We start from the raw sequence: 19,910 nt of genomic DNA, 5'->3' as shown, positions 1-19,910 counted from the left end.
TTACCTCTGCTGTCCGTCTCTGACCCTCAACACTTCTCTCATTTGTTGACATTACTCCTGTGTCCCCCCCCCCCACCTCTCTAATGTTCCCTCCATGGATTCTACCTCTACCACGTGTCCCCTGTATTCTGTCAAAATACTATGTGTATTCTGTCACTATCTGATTGACCAATTTAATCCCGAGGGAACTGGATTATGGGCAATGATTGGCAGTGGGTATAGTGTTAAAGGGTTTACATAGAATATCGTGTCATAATTTACTCAACAAATACATTCACATAGAATACTCATCGTTACGTCCTTATCAAAATCTAGCACCGCTCCACCAAGCTTTTTGTTGAAAGATTTAATTTGCCTTTATCTTTTTTTTGGTCTTGATTTGATGTTGTTCCGTAAAATGAAATTTGTATCCCTGTTTGACATGAACAGAATGCAAATGTGTGAATGTGTTTGTAAAGGCGACCATACGATTGAAACTTTCCAAATTCTTTTGGGGAAATATTTTTTGTTTAACTCTGATATTTAATTTTACCAGACAAGTCTAGTCAGCTTCATATTTCCCTTGTTAAAAACGTTCTCGCTGAAATATGTAGAACACACAATGTGTATTAATCTACTTTTTTTATTTACCATAATCCCAGAACTGTGATTTAGTTCATGTTCTAGGAGTTAGTTTTTCCATTCTTTTTCCTATTATGCTTATTTCGTCTCACTTTTCTAATTAGTGCAGGGCTATAATTTACAACATATATAATTATGTTTGACATTTTTAATCATTTCAGATTATTTTATTGTTTTCATCAACATTGGGGGACCAATAATAAGCCTTTTAGGATTTTAGACACCAATATGTATATTGCTTTATTGAATGTTTTTTTTTATGTGCTATTAAATAAATCAAATCAAAATCTTAATTCTGAGAAATGACTTGACTGTAACAAAGTTTGTGTTCACTTGTCTGAGTTCAATGAACCAGGGACCAGAAGTTGGTGTTTATACTGGCAATTACATGTGATCATCAGGGTATTGTTCTTTCTGATGAAAGTGTTTGTTCATGTGTCAAAACTTGAGGAAATTATTCAATTTACACCAGCTCTTCGGTATTGGTATAAGATAACCATTTAATTATGTCACCTTGAGCTCTCTGAAGTTATGATGGACCTTTTAGAAAGCCTTTTATGCATTTAATGGCAAAAATATATTTTAATTTTGATAAATTAATGTATTAATGAAGAAGAGTATCTGCAAGTCAGTTGTTGCTGTTTTTAGAAAGCTATATGGAAACATAAGTTTTCTTATTTATTAATTAAGAGAATCTGCAGCCCTAGTCGTGGCAGTTGTTTAACACATGTTTATTTGAAAAGAACATGGTGAAAAAGGAAGGAAAGTAATAAAGTCACGTGAAAAAAATAATTTAAGAAAACTATGCTTTTTTTCTTCCCATATAAATCTGCATTTTTATTCATGGACTTATTCCAACAGAGTCACACATTATTCCTTTGAAGACCTCATCTTAAAAAAAAAAAAAAGGAAAAAGAAACATAACTCTGCGGTTAATCTTTCAATACTTTGGTGAGAAAAAGAAGAACATGGCAGACTGTTAGATGTTCAGAGCTTTTTTTGGATACGTGTTTGTGAAGGGCCGCAGCAATTCCATCAGTCTCACGGCTGCAGCGTGTTGCAAGAGGGAGACAGAAGTGTTGCTGTTGTTTTAGGTATTTTATACATGCTGGGATAATGTGTGTGTGTGTGTGTGTGTGAGGGGATCTCTATCAACACCAGGTTTGCTTCCACTCTTTTCCAGCCAAACCAAATGGAGGCTGTATGACTTGGCTTCCACCGGTCTGACTCAAAAGGTTTTTTCATTTGGCTTGATGTTCCACTGCTTTCATATGAGCCTGAAGTTTACCCCCCCACACGCACGCACGCACGCACGCACGCACGCACGCACGCACACATAATGATCCTCGTCTGGGAGCCTCCTTCACAGGGTTTTGAGTATTCTTCAAATTGGAATCACTTTTGAGGTTATCCTTGCCACATGTGCCATTACACCGTCCCACTCCAGCAGACACCCGCGCACACATTAACGCACATGCCACGACACACACACACACACACACACACACACACCCACACACAATCTTATTCCGTCAGTCAGTGTGAATGATTTAACCGCTAATGGCTCCAAATCTTTGACGATGAGCCAGTCCTTAATTGCTCCAGTCAGTCATAACCACCGAACCTTGCTGAAGATTACCTCATGACTCAGTGTGTGCGTGGGTGTGTGTGTGTGTGTGTGAGTTTAGCTCAACGGTGCAGTGGTCCAGGGGGACTGAAAAAAGACAGCAAGAGAACGTAGGGGAGACAGAGGAACAATAAATGTCTGAGCATGAGCGTGTCTCCATTATTGACTGAGACACTGAGAGGATGTATATCATATCTGTAGTGTGTGTCTGAGTATGTCTACGCTAGTCCCAGCAGACGCAGCTCTGTGTCTGGGTCCACTGAGTCGGTACTGATCCCATCTTGTCTGACTTGGGGGATTACAACCTCATGACCTGCTGATGGCCGTGCTCACATACATCAACACACACACACACACACATATAGTGATAGAGCAGGGTGGGATGCAGATGAAAGGGGGAGGAAAGAAAGGGAGTAAAGGCAATAATAACGGACAAGGAAGGATGTTTAAGGAATATTTACAGTAAATGGGTTATTCCTGGACTTCTATGCAATGCAGACCCTTTCCACTTGAAGAAGCTTTATAAACGCATAGCACAGCTTCGCTAAAAAAGCATGTCAACTACAGAATATCTGCTCTCTAATTTTTGTCCTTCTTATTTCCTCTGTCACAATCCATCCTGCTTTCTGACTCTCAGTTGTTCAGGGTAAGCCCAGTTTCCTCTCTGTTCCATTAGATTCAGCACATTTGTAGCGTTCCAACGCTCTACTTGTCCTTATAAGGCCAGAGTGAGAAACGGCATGGGGCTCGAGCCCACGATCACACAAGAAACACCGTCGTCTGACTGCAAAGTATGTATTTGTCTGCAGATGCATGGCTGGGTACACTCACTCGTGCAAGATTGAATGTTTGCATGCAAATGTGTGTGTGTGTGTGTATTTCTAATGGCGATGGTGTCTGTCATTTCTTTGCAGCATAGCCTTTGCAAACCAGCTCATCTAGGTCGTTCACATCTCTGCTCAAACAAAGCTTCTTCATGAGCACTCAGTTCTTCATCTAGTCAGTCATTCTTCTATTGAAGCCAACAAGGGAGGACGCGTTTTTTTTACCCTGCTGATTTCTGGAATAATGCAGATTTGTCAGGTGATACATTTAATGTTGGCAATCTCCAGAGATGCCCAACACTAAACTTTATCCAATTTGAGCAATGGGTAAATGTGACTGAGTTCTTAGTTCTTAGAACTTGTTGGCAAAGTGCGTAAAGGGCTTTTTCTGCAGGAACTCTTGGCAAAAGGAACGTCCTGTGTGCTGCAAAGTGACTCTCATGCAATTGAGCCACCAGTTAAATACAAGTTCATTACACCGAGGCTGCATTCAGACAGAGAGAGCACAGAACATATAGTCTGAGCAGTGGGTTCTCACACCACTAATGTGTTTTTCCATTAACAACCTGTGGTTTAGAGTTTGAACTTGGCAGCGTATGTGTGTGTGTGTGTGTGTGTGTGTGCGTGCAAACATGCACGTGTGTTTTAAGTGTGCTCATGCACTGCATGTCTTAGCATGCTGGGTGGCTGCGACCGTTTGCATGCGTATCTTTGTGTCTTCGTCCATGTTTAAACTTGGGCTTCGTTATCTGTGTCTATGCACGTGATTGTGCGTGTGTGTGTGTGAATGTTGATTAAGTATCCCCTTCAAATCATCAGATTAGAAATGCAGTCTGGTGATGTGGTATATTCCAGTAAATTCCAGTGAATTTATGGTCACCCAGAGCTGGCATTAATAATGGAGACTGGAGAAATACGGCCCTACTGGGCACAGTCTGCATACTGAAAAACTCTTACCCTGTTCTCCTTCTCTCTCTTCATCTATCCAATTCTGCTTCCCTCATTACACTTGCTACATACTGTTTTGTCTGTGATAAGCATGCCCCCCCCCCATCCTCCTCTATGTTTGACTGCTTGAACTCTGTGCCAGGAGGATATAGTATATAGTATGTATAAATGGATGGACCTATCAATCATCACAAGCAAACAACAACAGCATTTTATTCCCTAATGCCATGTTTAATAGAAAAATAATGATGCACCTCTTATTGTAGAGGGAGGAGCGGGAAACAGGGAGGTTTAGTCAGAGATACAATTCTGAAACAACACAAACCAAAGAGGGAGAGAATTCATTTAGTGGGAGTAGAAAAACAGTTTTTATGTCCAGCACAAACATCTCTCTTAACCCTGTCTGTTATAACAAAGAGCCACTCAGCCACAAGGTTTACTGCTGTCCCTCTCTACTTACAGAGGGTTGGGGTCCGATTCCCTGCCTGTCCACCTATAAAGCACCCAAGGTAGCCCGGCTATTTCTATTTATAATGGCTGATATCACATGAACGGTTTAGAGGACACAATGAAAAAGCTTACGTCTGTGTGTGTGTGTGTGTGTGTCACAGAATGAGGCGAGAGTGTGGGCAAAAGGGTTTTGTTTGCCCCAGCATGTCTATAAAATGACAAATACAAAAGGTCTTTCAAGTAGGACTCCATGTTATGGAAGAAAATATCTCATCATAGTGTGTTGTGGCATATTTATAATGCCTTAATTTACTGCACTCTAAAGGCAGAACAGGTTTTAGGAATTATTTCCCTGAATAGGTTAGATTACATGCACTACCAACTACCCCCAGTGCGGTCAGAAAGTATAAAAAGTAATTCTCAGCCTTCATCAAAAGTGCATGAATCAAAGCCCAGTTTATATGCAGCGTAACGGCCTCAGCGTTTAACTGTTTGAGGCCTGCAGCCCAAAGACATCAGCACTTTTATCCTGTACTTCAGCTCTTGTATGTTTGGGTTTTTTTTAAATCAAAAGTTTGGTCTTCAGTGAAACACATACAGAGTTGGATTGATGAAGGTTTAACTGTTTGGCCAAAAACAATACTTATTTACTTTGCTTGGTAAAATCCAACGTGCTTGAAATTCATGAACCATATACCAACTGAACTAAACAGTATGTGTGCGGTGGCATGATGCAGGTTTAAAGACAGGAACTTCCCTTTGTTTGAGAGAGACAATATTCATTATAAACCATAAAGTTCTATAGGGTGCACCACAATATGTCACAACAAAAGCTAATTCATCTCTTCATGGTCAAACAAAAGCCACATAACGACACTAGTTGATTATGTCACTCTTTTCTGTGTGTGGGTGTGTGTGTGTGTGAACTATGAGTGAGGAATCAGAGACCTAACCTTGATTCACCCAGCACTCCAAATAGAGAGACAGCGGCACTGTTTCATTCTGCTTCTACGGGATGGAAAATCTGTGTTCATTGTTAGTCATGGGTCTCAGTGGGTGATACTCATGACGAATGCACACATATTGTGGCAGTAAATTGTGTTATCATTGTGGAAAGGCGCTCCGTCTTTGCCCAGGTCAGCCCCGTCAGTGGCAGTGAACCACTATTTGTGATTTATTTCAACTCGTCGAAGGTGCTCCTTTTTTCAAGATTATCTGAAGGGAAGTTGTGGGAGTTATGTTTCTATTATACAGAGAACGCACACAATGGTTGAAGCTAGGCATGACAATTTTGTTTTTCCCCTTCTGACAGATAACCAGCTCTCGTTAACCATTAACCGTTAACAGACAATATTAAAATGTAGGCCAACCGTTTAGAATGGACGAATGTTTGTGACTTAAGCAGACAGCTTCAACAAGATGACGACATGCTGTGGGGTTGATCTGGTGTTGACTGTGTCTCATAGAGGTGTCCACCTCTGCCTCTGGGTTAAAAAAAACTAAATGTAAAACTAGGATTTCTTTTAATGTTTCACTTATTCTGTCGGTTTACGGTTAGATATTGATATCCCTAGCTGAAACCTTAAGAGTTCAACTGCACGTTGAAGATGTCAGACACCTGGATAAAAGTAAGAAAAGGGAAGACAGTTTACATTAGTGTGTTTTAAAAATTGGCAAAAGAAAGAAAATAGGAATAAGAAAGGTTATGAGAATCACATGCTGGGGTTTTCCCAAATGCTATTGTGAATCAGACAATGGGTCACCTCTCTGGGTGGTAACAGTAACAAGGTTAGAGAGAATACTGGACCCAGTTCAGAGGACTGAAACCTTGAACCAAAAGACAAAAAAAAAATCCAGAAACACACACACACACACACGAACACACAATATGAATACATGTAAAAACATAAAGGGCACACTCGTCTGCATACAGTCCAGGACCGGACGTAGTTCTGACCATGCAAGGAATTCAGGCTTGATCAACAGGATATGATACAAGGTCCTCTTGAGCAACATTTGGAGGCGGCACAGATGAGCAATTCTGCCAGTTTTATGTCCGGGAGCATGTTTCCCTTGATGTGTTGGCAATGGCAACCTCTGCCTATGATGATATTCAGAGGAAGAGCTGCTACTGAAACTTACATTCTTCTTTTTTGTTACGTTACCCATAAAACAAGAGAGTTCGATCTATCTTTCTGTATCAATAACACTCACAAATGTACATGTTGTTAAATGTAGAGAAGTCAAATGATGCCTTCTATTATCTATCGTAGACATTTTGAAGAGGTTGTTTGTTGGGCTCAACTCGAACAGAACATTCTGACATTGACTTTCTGGAGTAATAGCTGAGGTCAATATAAATGTAATAGGTTGAAGACTATAAAGTAGTTTGCACATCATATCTACCAAATTCTTGTTCCGTGATTAACTTGGTTCTGGTTTTGTGGAGGATCTAAAACATACATAACCTAAGAAGATAGTATTTGACAAGAGCATGACCAGTAGTCAGTCCATGACCATTCAAACTGAAGCATTATAATGGCCATGAACACGACTGAGACTTGACTCATTGCCAGGCCTTGTCTGCATGCGTGCACGTCTTCATGTGAGCAATGGTGAAATGGAATATCAAATTGGTAAATAAAAACTGTCTGACTGCCTGGGTGGAAACCGTTCGCCATGTTTTCATAGCTTCATAGAAAAATTTCTATAGACCTGAAAAAAACCCACAGGGAACAGCTGGCTGGCCACACAACCACATCGGGGAAGTATCAGGAGTGCATTGGTGAAACAATTCCAACAGTGACCAAATCTGTTCTATTCTACAGTCTAGTGCTGTCGTTTTTTTCCACATGCAATTTTTTTTAATTTTTATATAAAAGTGCATTATTTGGATCAATGTATTTATTTTCACCAGTCAGAATTAGAAGATAAATACATTTTGTTGATCCGATCAATGTGGAAATGGGAGAGCAAAATGCTCTCCCGATGGCTTGATGAAAATACAATGTTCAGGCTGCCACGGGCCGGCATAGAAAAACACAGAGCCACGATTAGCTAACATACCAAAAACAGAAGAGATTCTTCATAAAAGGCAAAACCTCAATATGAAATCCTGTTTACCTCATTCAAAGACTGCTCCTCTGCGCTAACAAAAGATGAGTCCGGTTCATCTTTGACTTTGCTTTGTGTCACTGGTTACCATTGAAAGTGACTTTGAGGCTGAACACCGCGTAACTAACAGTTGCTCTTCACCAAAACCCACAGACGAGCAAACGGCATCCTTCGTCGTGTGCCATTTAATGGAGAGCTGGCCAAGACGGCAAAAAACGGACATGACATCAGAAAGGCAACTGCAAGGGGAAGCACAGGGTTGCCCAGCAAGAGTTAACAGGAAGACAGAGTCATCGTCAGAGGAGAGCTGAATGAGCGAAGTGGGTCTGTGGACTTTTTAAATGGGAAACGCACTCGACAGAGTGTGAGAAAACCGACATTTCCATTTGGATAGTGGCATTGGTAACAGACCAACCCCTTTCTTTACATGACATTGTATGTGTTGTAGCAGTGAGGAGGCAGCTGATGGGAGAAGACAAGGACTCAAACTAAAACCATCCCAGACATGGGGACAGAGGGGAGCAGAAAGGTGGACGACAGATTGTCTGGTTTGCCGGCTTCACCGTAACTCCTCGAGGATGGAGAACGAAAGGAGTTTTCCTCTGTTCCAGCTGACGTAAGGTTTATGTACAATAATAACTTTAGAGATAGCTTCTTATGGCAACAAATATATATCTAAATGCTGAAAGGAAAAGTGATACCATGACATGTTAAGTCCGCCTATCAGGTTAGCTTCAACAAATATTATGAGAAAAGCAAAAATCTATTTCACTCACATGACATGTTTCTTATGGTTGGCTCAAAGGCAAGAATATAGAAGAGGTTCAAACATGAGCTCCACAGCCTGACAGCTGACACCACTTCCACTCAGCTTTAGTTTTCGAGCAGTAAGCATGAGCAATTTATAAAATAACAGGGATTAGACGGAGGACATGGACAGGAAGATGAAGATAAGGGTGTGTATTATCGAGACAGATAAACAGATAGAGTATCATTGTCTTGTCTTCACTTGACTACTATTGGTTGTAATGGGAACAAGACGCTTTCATCCGCCTAAAGAGCGGACGCATTTGTTTTTGTTTGTCTGATACTTGTGGGCTTGGTGTTGACTGGGACTCGGGCCGCTAAAAGGCTCTTCTAACTCAGAAATGTGCTCAACACAACAGGTACACAAGGAAAAGATCACATTTTAGAGAGTGGCCAGAATGGAGATGCGTAATACGTTCTAATGCGGTCCGAGCCTTTGTCTTAATGGACAGAAAGTTGCACACGTTTTCCAACTGCTTTGTTAAAGCAGAATGTTACCAAATGCAGGAATACAGGTTACTGAAACAAAGAGGAATATGACCAGCTGCTTGCGACTGTTTCATAAACAGCGTATGAATGAACCACTATTGCTGATGTGAAGGACTCGTGATCTACGATGGAAGCGGGCACAGGCCCATGAGACTAAGAGGACATTCGGCTGTGGAGTTTCTATTTGTGGAATTTTGCTTGATATACAGTGAATGCACATTAAGTTACGGTATCAAGTGTCATGCAACGAGAAGGTCAGTGGCTGGGAATATTTTATTTTCTATTTTGGAGGTCAAAAATACCAACTGTAACATCATGGTCGCCGATAAAAATGTGTTCGCTAAATGATCATCTTCCAAACAACAAACACCCCAATGGATGAAATAAATACAGCACGACTAAAAGAACAGGAGGTGCTTGATGAGAAGGCGCAATATGAACAGTGTGCTGGATAAGGACCAAAGAACCTCATCTTTTTGTGCAGTTAAGACTTTTTTTTTTCTTTAAGATGCCCATGTGCGAAGCACTTATTCTCCAACTGCTCCTGTGGCTACTCCGCCGTGTGGCTGTACTGAATGAAAAGCCTCAGGCATCTTTGTAACAAACCATAAAGGTGCAAAAATGAGTGGAGGCCCAGAAAAACCCTTCACAGGATAAACACAACGCAAGTGCACAGGTTAAATCAAAATAAAAGTCAGCAGCACTACCTCAGTGTATTCTAAATTGAATGTGGCATCACGCCACACACCCTTAGTAATGACTACATGTCAATGAACGCACATATTTACGCCCAAAGTAAGTAAGATAAAAGCGTTTCATTAATTTAATCCGATGATATAGTGTTACACCGCCCACTGCAACAATTGGCTTCCAGACCCTCAATGCAGGATCGTGCATGGATGTGTGCACGTGAATGTGACAACAGCGCCCTGTTGGTTTAGTTCCCCTCTCCTTCAGGAGAAAGTCTGTGGATGTCTTCCAAAATACACCCGCCCACCCACAAGCACACAATGGCCCCACTTGGAAACCAACTTGTGGTGTGGCTTTTGTTGTTTGATAATTGTTTTTAGGCAAACATCATTTTGCTAGCAGAGACAGCTAACCCATAACCATGAATCAATGAGATGGTAATGGAGCTATGGGTGGAAAAAAACATTCAGTTTACTGTGGCAACATTGCAAGAGGTACTCTCTCTCTCTCTTTTGTCCACCACTTTCTCTCTTTACACTTCCCATTGCTTTTACTTTTCAGCCAATCCTAAACAAAAAAATATATAAATGTCTTAAGGAGAAACAAACAAACCAATAAAAGTGAAATTGAATAAGTTTGCTGTCGGCTCACTTCCATAACCATTACTTCTCCCTCTACACTTCCCACAGCAGAAAGCCAGTCAGGTAAATAATCACCTCTGCTTTAATTAATAAATGCATCATCCTTAATGAGAGGGGCTTGTTATGCACTGTGGCAACTGCTCCTGCTCTGTTTTTCTTTAGATTTTTCCCCCCCTTTTCTTTTTTTTCCAACTTTCAAAACTTCAAACTTAATTTCCACCTCTGAAGCATGCTAATTGCTTTCCCTCTCAGCTTAATAAACAACAACACCGTTCTCATTTGGAGGCAGAGAACGGTGTAATGTGCGGCTATCGATCGCACAAGGAAAAGAGATTGCCCCTGGCTGGTCACAAACCAAACGACTTTAAGATCGAAATTAAAGTGGCCGAGGTATGAACACTCAGTGTGGAAACAATGCCAAAAGATCTGAATCATCCAATGTTGATATCACTATTTTGTTACATTATGCAAAATAAACTGCTGAATATGGCTGATATATGGCTGATATCATGGAAACACAAGGCTGTGTCTTTTGTCCAATAAGTAGTGTAAAACCCGAATATATATAGAATGTTTGAAAAATCTGCTTCGCCTGATTTAATTGGTTGATATAATTTGAATTTTTTTCAAACACGCTGGAGGGATTATATATCCCGGCTGGCCTTGGAACGCCTCGGGATCCCCCAGAATGAGCTGGAAAGTGTTGCGGGTGAGAGGGAAGCCTGGGTCGGCCTGCTGAACCTGCTGCCACCGCGACCCGACCCCGGATAAGCGGGTGATAATAGATGGATGGATGGACAATGTAGCATTACATGGGAATCTTTTCCATTCATTTTTTTTACATTAGTCTCAAGCCCTGATCCCTGGCCCCTATGGTACCATCAGGTTTCCGGTTTTCAGAATTTTGGCTTCAACTTGATACCAAAGTGTGTGTTCTCCTGAGAACCCTGTGTTATACAGGTCTTCATTTCATCACATCTTTATTACTACAATGCTTTTTCCCCGGTTTAATCATGCTGAGTAAACCTCAGCTGCAAAGCTATATGTCATTAAACCTGTTGTGGCCTCTTTAAATGGCCTGGCCCTGGCAACATTATGGAACTGTTAAATCTGAGCTCCTCCAATAATAATACCCTTTGAGCTATTCCAGTCAAGGCTCAAGACCACGAGTGACCGAGCCTTGTCCTTTAGGGCCTTTATGCCCTGGAATGACATGCCTGAGGAGATCTTACTCTCTATTTAGCTTTTCCTGATGAGATTTGACAGTATCCTTGTTCAGAGCGAGGATCACGGTGCAGTGGTTAAACTGGGATGTGCTGCAAAAAAACCCATCCATTTGTCATAGCAGATTAATTTCAGCTCCATCGGGGAGACTCATTTTGTTTTGCTCAGGCTGATTTTATTTTTTCCTTAAAGAGCCATAAAGATGCCAAGCTGAAATGTCGTCGTAACAAGAGGAGGCAAAGGGAGTCAGGAGGCACCTGGCTTCAGAGTAATGCAGTTGGTTTTAAAGTGAGACTAAACTAGAGCCAACGTCGTGTGTGTTCTGAAACGACAAACGTTACCCAACGATACCTTTACTGCGTCCCGGAGAGAGGACTGATTCAAATTTGTTTTCATTAACGGAAAGGTTCCTGAGAGGGAAAAACCATTAGGTCCCAAACAGCCTGCAGTACTGTGTACACCTACGGAGATTTAATATTCACTAACAATAACCATTAATAAATATTCTACGTTTCCATGACGTCAACTCAAAGTTTCTGAGAGCTCTTCTGCCCTTGTGTAAATGTAAAATGACAGATGAAAGTTTTGTATAGATAAAGAGTGTCTGAAAAAGTCAACAGTGGTACAAATGGTTTGGCAGAGCCTTAAAAACAACTGTAATAAGTCTGCTAACGTTTGACAGGTTTTGCTCTCCACCTGCTCTATTAACATCGAAACCTATAAAAACACATTCTAGACCGAAGGTTTAAAGAAACAAACCCTCAAGTATGTTAGTTCGAAAGCACGAACGCACTCTCTGAACAGAGAAAGCTAAAGAAAACATTGGCAGAAGAAACATATTGTCAAGTCTCTGATTGACAAAGAAATATGTCAAAAATACTGGCACTGTGAGGATTAGAATAGTAAAGCATACATTTGCTTAGCGACAGACTGCTAACAAAGTCATTGTCGACTGACACCTGGTACGAGTGTGGGTGGTGATTTCCTGTTGGCACGTTAATATTGCACCTGTTATTGCGGACGTTTATTTTAAACTTCTCCCAGCACGACTCCTCCGGTCTGCGCGCTTATTATGATTCTGTGATTTGAAAACCACTACCTGCAGGATGACAAGTGATTAAAACCTCCACTTATGTCCTTTGTGTGTGTATCATCAGCGGGAAATGGAGCGATTCAGTCCGATCAGCTCGATGCCCACAGGAGACGCTCACGTGGCAGAGCACCCTGAGACTGAGAGCTACAAACGCGATATAGCAATGAGGATTCTGATAAGAAATGCTCAGCACACGTGAACACACGCCATCTCATGGAAAGACAACCCGATGATGGACGGACTGGTGAGAGGTTGAACTTGTGTAAGGACAGACAATGCTTTGGATCAAGAGATCGGGATCCGTTTCCGTGTCTGTGGACTTGCTTTTTCCTGTGTGGAAACTAAGTGCACTGTCTGCGGTCCTCACCCTCGCTGCTTCGTTTTCATGTCCTCTGCGTCGTGGGTCCAGCTCTTCATAAGGTGGCACTGTTCCTTCTCTCCTCGCCTGCTGGTATTCTCTTCGTAGCTGCTGGATCCTGTCCACACTGCCACACACAAGCACAAACACAACCGGGTTAATTACGCTTTTACACCTCTAAAGGTCTTTACACGCCGGGGGCATGATGAATAAATGACACGGAACGTTCAAAACCCACCTCCATGAATATTACATGTCTAGAGCTTTTATTGTGAAAGGTCAGAACGGAAAGAGTGGATGTGATTTGCCCTGCTTTTGTCAAGATTGGAAGGAGTAATAAAGTTTGAAATCTTGGTTTGGACTGGGTAGCCTCGGTGTTGTGAATCAGTATCATTATATTAGAAAACATTTTATACATATGAAATCGGCAACCGATGACGAGCGAGCCAATAGAAGGCATCCGCTTATTCAAACAGGGATTTACCCACAACCGCCTGCAGAGGTTTGAATGCAGTGATACAGACTCTCCTGTGTACATGAATACGGGCAACACACACACACACACACACACACACACACACACACACACACACACACACACATACACACACACACACAAGCTCTTGATCATTCTGACTGCCTTCATCTATATCTGTTTTTCCACCTTTTTGCTTTTTCTCTTGCAAAAGGCAAGAAAACAATCATCAATCATGAATATTCTTTCTCTCTGTCAACAGTGGAGAAAACGACAGCATATCAACAGTGACCCCTGGGCACCCTTGCGAGTCACGTACAAACACATCCACACATAATAAGTCACATCATACACATATTCAACATTACAACTGCAGTGTGCAATTTCATGAGCCTGATTGATGGAAGGAGGACAAATTTATTGATGCACCATCAGGCAATTTATGGAAAGTCAGAGGAAGAGCAAAACACCTTCCTCCCGTCTCCGAGGCGGTCTGTGAACAACACCTTGCCTTCTGAGTGTTGCATTTCCAGAACTCAGCATGTGAGCCACAATTTTTGGGGGTATTTGTTTCTGTTACACTAGAAATCCACGGCCAAAAACAATTGAAAATGAATATTCTATCTCTTACAGGGCTCTTTGTCCAGGTAACAAACCTTAGGGAAATACTCAAAAACCTCTTCATAGCAGCCGTGTTCCTCTCTTTCAATTTATGCACAAAAAGCCAATAAACAAAAGATCTAAGAAAAAAAAACTAACGATCCCCAATAAAACACACTGAGGTCCATGTTCGTCCAGCCATCGAGACACAGTGACATTCAACAGAACTACACGAAAACGTTACCAAAGCTAATAACGGCAACATGCAAGAGAATAGTTCGGCACGTTCAAGTTGTTTGATTTTTACTACAATAATATTAAGAAAAGGCTGCTGAATTAGCTGACAAATTGAAGATAATTAATAATACAAATAAAAAAACATCAACAAAACAAATTAAAATATGGCTCAATCTATGCTTTCAAAATGATAACATCAATTTAACGTTGAAAATAAATAAATATGTAAACACTAAATCTTGCTTTTCAAACCATAAACTCTCTTCAGAAAAACACAAGCTTACAATTCTCGAACCCCATTTTGCTCTCGACCCTTCGTTCCACTTCCCCCCTCTGAAATCATTAACCCAGAGAGGCGTGTGAACGGCTATCATAGCTGCAAATCTGAAAATACATCACACCTCGTCCCACATCACAAATCATGCCTTTTGCATGCGTTCTCACCCTCAGATCACAGGAAACATGACTGTGTTTTTAATGTCCCCTTGGCATCACCTTCATCCACCAAACGACCTTGGTCTCCAACTTTCTGTTAAACTGTTTTAAATCTGTGTATCTTTTCTTTTTTGGGGGGTGTTTTTGTTGATTTTTGGTAGTATTTATGACTGACTGTAATGTGCACCACCTGTCCTTCATTCATTCTGGGTTTTTTTTCGATTTGAAATTCACTGGAGGAATGGGAGTAACATTAGACTGAGATAAGTTATCTATCTACAGCACATACTGTGCAGAGGAAATACATTAGAGTGAAACACAATCTAGACTCAATCGGTGTGTGTTCCCATCTGTGTGTATCTGTGCTCCATATTCTAGCCTATAGGAGTAAAAGAGCTGTGTCAGCATCACTTGACTCTCCTCTCGCCTCTGGATGTGAAACCTTTTACGTGGACGTCCGATCGGTGCTGATGATGAATGTAGTCGATCTTACCCGATACATTCTTCACCGTGTGCCTGTATTCACTCGAGAAAGCTGAGTTAGCAGCTGCTACATCTGACGTGGCGGTGACGTCGTTGGAGGTGAGGAAGAACTACACGTTATTTCAGCTGGCGTTCCTCCTGGTGGCCAGAGGCTCGAGAGATGCCGCTCAGCAACAGAACGTCTTCGCTCGCTCCGCTTGTATTGCAAGCTTGCTACGTTTGCATCACAAAATATGGTGCGGAGGACGTTATGGGCGAGGATACAATATACAGTGTTTTTGACAGAGATGTTAAGTTTGACTTATCTGAGCCGGGCGAGGCCGAGCTGCTCAAATTGCCCACCGATGCCAACAGAATGAATTTTAATTATATATCTTTATAAGTGACAGTTACAAACGGAAGGAGTGAAGCTGTCATGTGCTGCCTGCCGTAAACAACATGGACTTGAGGCCGTCTTTGCTCGCGCTGGTTGGGGCTACAGAGCCTCTGTGCTTGCTGCTTTATCAAGTACGCCCGTGTCAATGAGGAAGGCAGAGAAACACCTGAGGCAGCTCATCACAAGTGTAGCACATAGACAGAAATAAACATTCATAGGAACTCAAATCATATCCCTCTTCTTCCCTTTCCTCTTGCCCTCCCCTTCTGAGAAGGTTAAAGGTGAGAGATAAAACAAAGTGGTGTGATTGCATATAAAGCCAGTGGAAAGACACGAGGATTTAAAAGGACATTGTTAAAATGTGTTCTGTTTTACTCTGTGCTTTGGTTCACTCTCCTCTGTGCTCTATGGTGGGGCTGTTTCATGTGGATGCAACCCTCCCCCCCCCCCACACACACACACACACTTCATAAGGTTTATGACCCGGCATAAAAATAAGAGGCTCAAGAATAAATAAATATGATAAACAAAGACATAACACGACACTCACACAAAGATATAAACACAGTTATGCAAATATTTTCATGACCACAGACAGAGGAAGCTATTGATGAGAGAAACACATAAGCCATAAAAAAAAGAAGAGTTGTATGACATCACTTTTTAACTACCTCGTGGTCATTAAACACCAATAGATTTGATTCATATGGTACTAAAAATATGTTTGCCAATAAAATGCAGTTTTTCTACTTAACTACTCCAATCTTTCATCAGGAATAACTATGGCATTCAATTTGGAATATTTGAGTATTATATTATATTAAGGCCAAAATAAAAGCATAGATCTGAGCTTTACACACACACACACACACACACACCCTCACACGCACGCGCGCACACACACACACACACATATGTACACGCACACGCAGGAAGATCAATCTCCTGCTCTAGCTCTGCCACACCAATAATAATTCTATAAATGTTTAAAATCAGAATCAGAAACCCGGCAGAGCTGTTAATAATGCTGTTATTAATAATTAAGACTTCTGTTCCATTAATAACATGGGGAAATATGGTCTCAAATATATCAATGTCCACAGCAGAGGAATATGTCCTTGTCATTAAAGCCTGTAAATATTTACTAGCCTGACTAAAGAACGTGCACTTTTGCTTTTAATCAGTTTTAGGATCTTTGTCACAAAATGCGAGACTCTGCCGCTGAAGCCAGAAAAAAGTGAGACATGTGATCATCGGTCAGGTTTAACATTAATTTTTTATGACGTGATGCGAAATCAGTCAAATTCTGCCCAATCTATTCAGGAAAGAAAACGTTTAACACTTTGAAAGATACTTTATTTATTTACACTCTAATGCCCACATTAAATGTAAATACTTTGAAAAGGCATTATCAGCGGGTTCACTTCAAGCTGGACTTAATAACCACACCAATAATGCAAATAAACATTGCTGGTATCTAAAGGGAAATCTACCTGGACATCTATTGGTCTTTCCCTTACATCAGAAAAGAACATATGATAAAGGGTGTATCGAAGAAAGACAGGAACAGAAAAAGAGACGGTCACAATAGACGAAGGGCGAGACAAAGAAAAAGAGAAAGGACGGGTCACGCACCTTTATTTAGTGCTCTCTAACAGATGACTTTGAGCTGAAAGGTTCCATAAATCTGACACAAAATGGCTCTGGTGCAGTCTGCCACACGAGCAACACACACACGCGCACGCACACACACACACACACACACACACACACACACACACACACACAGGTGATGTATGGTCTCCTCTTAGATGTGGCACAGGGGGAATATGTCATTCAGACCCTCAGCTCAGTCTGATTTATCACATGTCTGCAAATATGTGTGTGTGTGAGCGAATGTGTGTGTTAGTATGTGTGTAGAAAGACAAGAAACTAGTGAGATTCTCTGGATATCTCTCAGTTGGATAGAGAGCTAAAATTCAGTATCAGAGGGAGTCAAATTGTGTCAGTCTTGCATTCTTGGAAGGAACAAAGATGAAGAAAAGGATTTCTAAAGATGCTAACCGCTGGCAGAGCTCTTGACCTTCTGAAAAAAAGAGTAAAGTAGGATTTCCTTTCATTAGCACAGACACAAAGTCCTGATAGCCATTTGGAAAAATCAATGATAGCTTGAAAACATAAACTGCAATTGATTTTAAAAAGCTTAAGAGATGGTCCACGCTTTATATAAATGGAAAAGAGGAAATCTGCGACTTTGCATCCTGGTGATGCTAATCAATGCAGCAAACAATAACTGTAGCTTTAGAAATGTCAAAGTAATAAAGGACTGTCTTACCCTTTTCAAGGCAACAATACATGGACATTGACTCACTGTGAGATGTGATATAACAGGAACCTGAACACCTTTTTAACCAATAGTACGGGTTACGGGAACTAATCTAAATTCTACATAATCAATTAAATACAACTATATGATTCAGTAAGCATTTTAACAATTTGAACTCACAGATGAACAGTCTAACAGGGGTGATGACTGTATTATTGTTATGCCGGTATCGTCTCTCGGCTGTGGCAGGACAAGCAGTCGATAACTGGGACAACAGAGGAAACGGAGCAGGCTGAAAGTGACAAGAGGGAGCCGTTGTCTCTACCTCGTTCCACACGTCCACGAATGTGTGCCGGTCTGTGTGTTCTCCCCAGAGTCCAGCTGTTGAGTCGAGGATCGTTATCAGCGGTGTCTGACGAGGATCAGCCGCATCACGACAGCGGACACAGGTCAATGGTCCTCCCTCCCTCTCCCTGTATCTAGTGTCTGAGTTTTACCCGGCTGCTTGCTCTCACTTGTCGACACACACACAAACACACAACCCAGGATTACTTGCTAGTAACAAAAACAGCTTAATCAATGCGAGTAATTGTCCGTCATGTGTTGACGCGGGTGCGAGTCTTCTTTATTTTATGCGTTCGCTCATGTTGACATTTCTATGATGCATCGAATTTGCCCTTCGGCGCTTCCCGTTACTGTGACTCATTTAGTGCAGCGGGTATTCACGGCTCTGTCTCCACAATCTATTTCCAATTCCTCCATTCATCTTTTCCCAGCCCCACTCGCCTCATTCTACCCTCCGCAATTTATGCAGGTAATCATCTCCGGCGTCATTTCTTCCCTCCCACTCCATCGTAATCTCTTCATCATCTGCCCATCTCCATCTCCTCTGCCCGGCCTCCGTCTCCCCTCCCTCCACGTCTCCCTCGCCTCGCTCTTCATCGTCACCTTCCTCCTAATCTCCCAAGCCTGTGCTCGGCTCTAATTAGCCAACGTCTCCGCTAATGAAGTCTGACAACAAAAGATCACCAATGCTGGCAGGTGGGTCGCGGGGGTCGGGGGGAAGAGAAAGAAAGGGGCAAGTATGGCGAGAGAGAGAGTGAAAGAAAGAAAGAGTAACACGGTGCGTTTGTGTATGTGGTATGCGCTGTCAGGTTGCTTTCTTTTTCCTCGACGGGCTAACAGGAAGTGAAACGTGTTTTTAAAATGCAGCTGACAGGATATGACACCTCTCCTTACGTGGCGGCGTCAAAGCACGGGGAGTAATTAGTGCTCCATCGACTGCCGTGACATCAGTCAGACTGGCTGCGTGTGCAAGAGAGACACTCACAGTGGCAAAGAAGGCTGGCATCTAATCCTCATGATAACCAGTGCGTGTGTGCGTATTGTAGAGATTGGAAATTGCCTGGCATAACATTATTTAGACAAGCCTTCTGTGTGTGTGTGTGTGTGTGTGTGTGTGTGTGTGTGTGTGTGTGACAGACAGAGAGAGAAGCAACGCTACAGGTGGTAAACTGGCTGGCATAAGATCATGTAGGCAGGCTGTCTGGCTCAACATTCCCCTTTGACTTTAACAGCCATGTGTGTGTGTGCGTGTGTGTGTGTGTGTGTGTGTGTGGCTGGAGGCCAATTTGCCTAAAGCCTCTGCCAAGGACAATAGCTGTAGATGGCATCTCTCTAAAGCTGGTTGTATACCTGACACAAGGGGTTAATGGCTGTTGATTTGTATAGTTCAGTGTTATATTTAACTGGTTACATGTTGCTACAATTGGCAGGGAATCTTTTGTCATAATGGCGAGAACAGTCTGATAAATTCAGATAATTACGTCACCTCGCCAGCGTGTAAGACATATTACGATATAAAAAATGTATGACGTTATCTAACCTGGCATCCAAATATCGATATAATATAAATTAGTGGTGTCACGGACAAGTGTGGATCTGCGGTCTGTGTGGAAATTGACAGGAGGAGAGCTAGTAGCGTTAGCAGCAGCGCGGCTAAAGGTTGCGTTCAGTTGCATTATGAAGTGTTCAGGCTGTGTGCAGTTAAAATGAGTATTGGGCGAAGGTACATTTTAACATTATCGTGATG

At 41.8% G+C, this 19,910-nt stretch overlaps 1 protein-coding gene across 1 annotated transcript in view; it reads right to left on the bottom strand.

Moving 5' to 3' along the window:
- The window catches only part of pard3bb (par-3 family cell polarity regulator beta b), a 180,929-nt gene that overhangs the window by 39,961 nt on the left and 121,058 nt on the right, over positions 1-19,910 (bottom strand). The window contains exon 22 of the mRNA XM_034561246.1: positions 12,896-13,013. Coding sequence (XP_034417137.1) covers positions 12,896-13,013 — 118 coding nt within the window. The remainder of the gene's footprint in view (positions 1-12,895; positions 13,014-19,910) is intronic.

Source organism: Cyclopterus lumpus, chromosome 21 (genome assembly GCF_009769545.1).
Source record: "Cyclopterus lumpus isolate fCycLum1 chromosome 21, fCycLum1.pri, whole genome shotgun sequence".
NCBI lineage: Eukaryota > Metazoa > Chordata > Actinopteri > Perciformes > Cyclopteridae > Cyclopterus > Cyclopterus lumpus.
The sequence above is the reverse complement of the archived record's forward strand: the minus strand, read 5'-3'. Positions and strand labels throughout refer to the sequence as shown.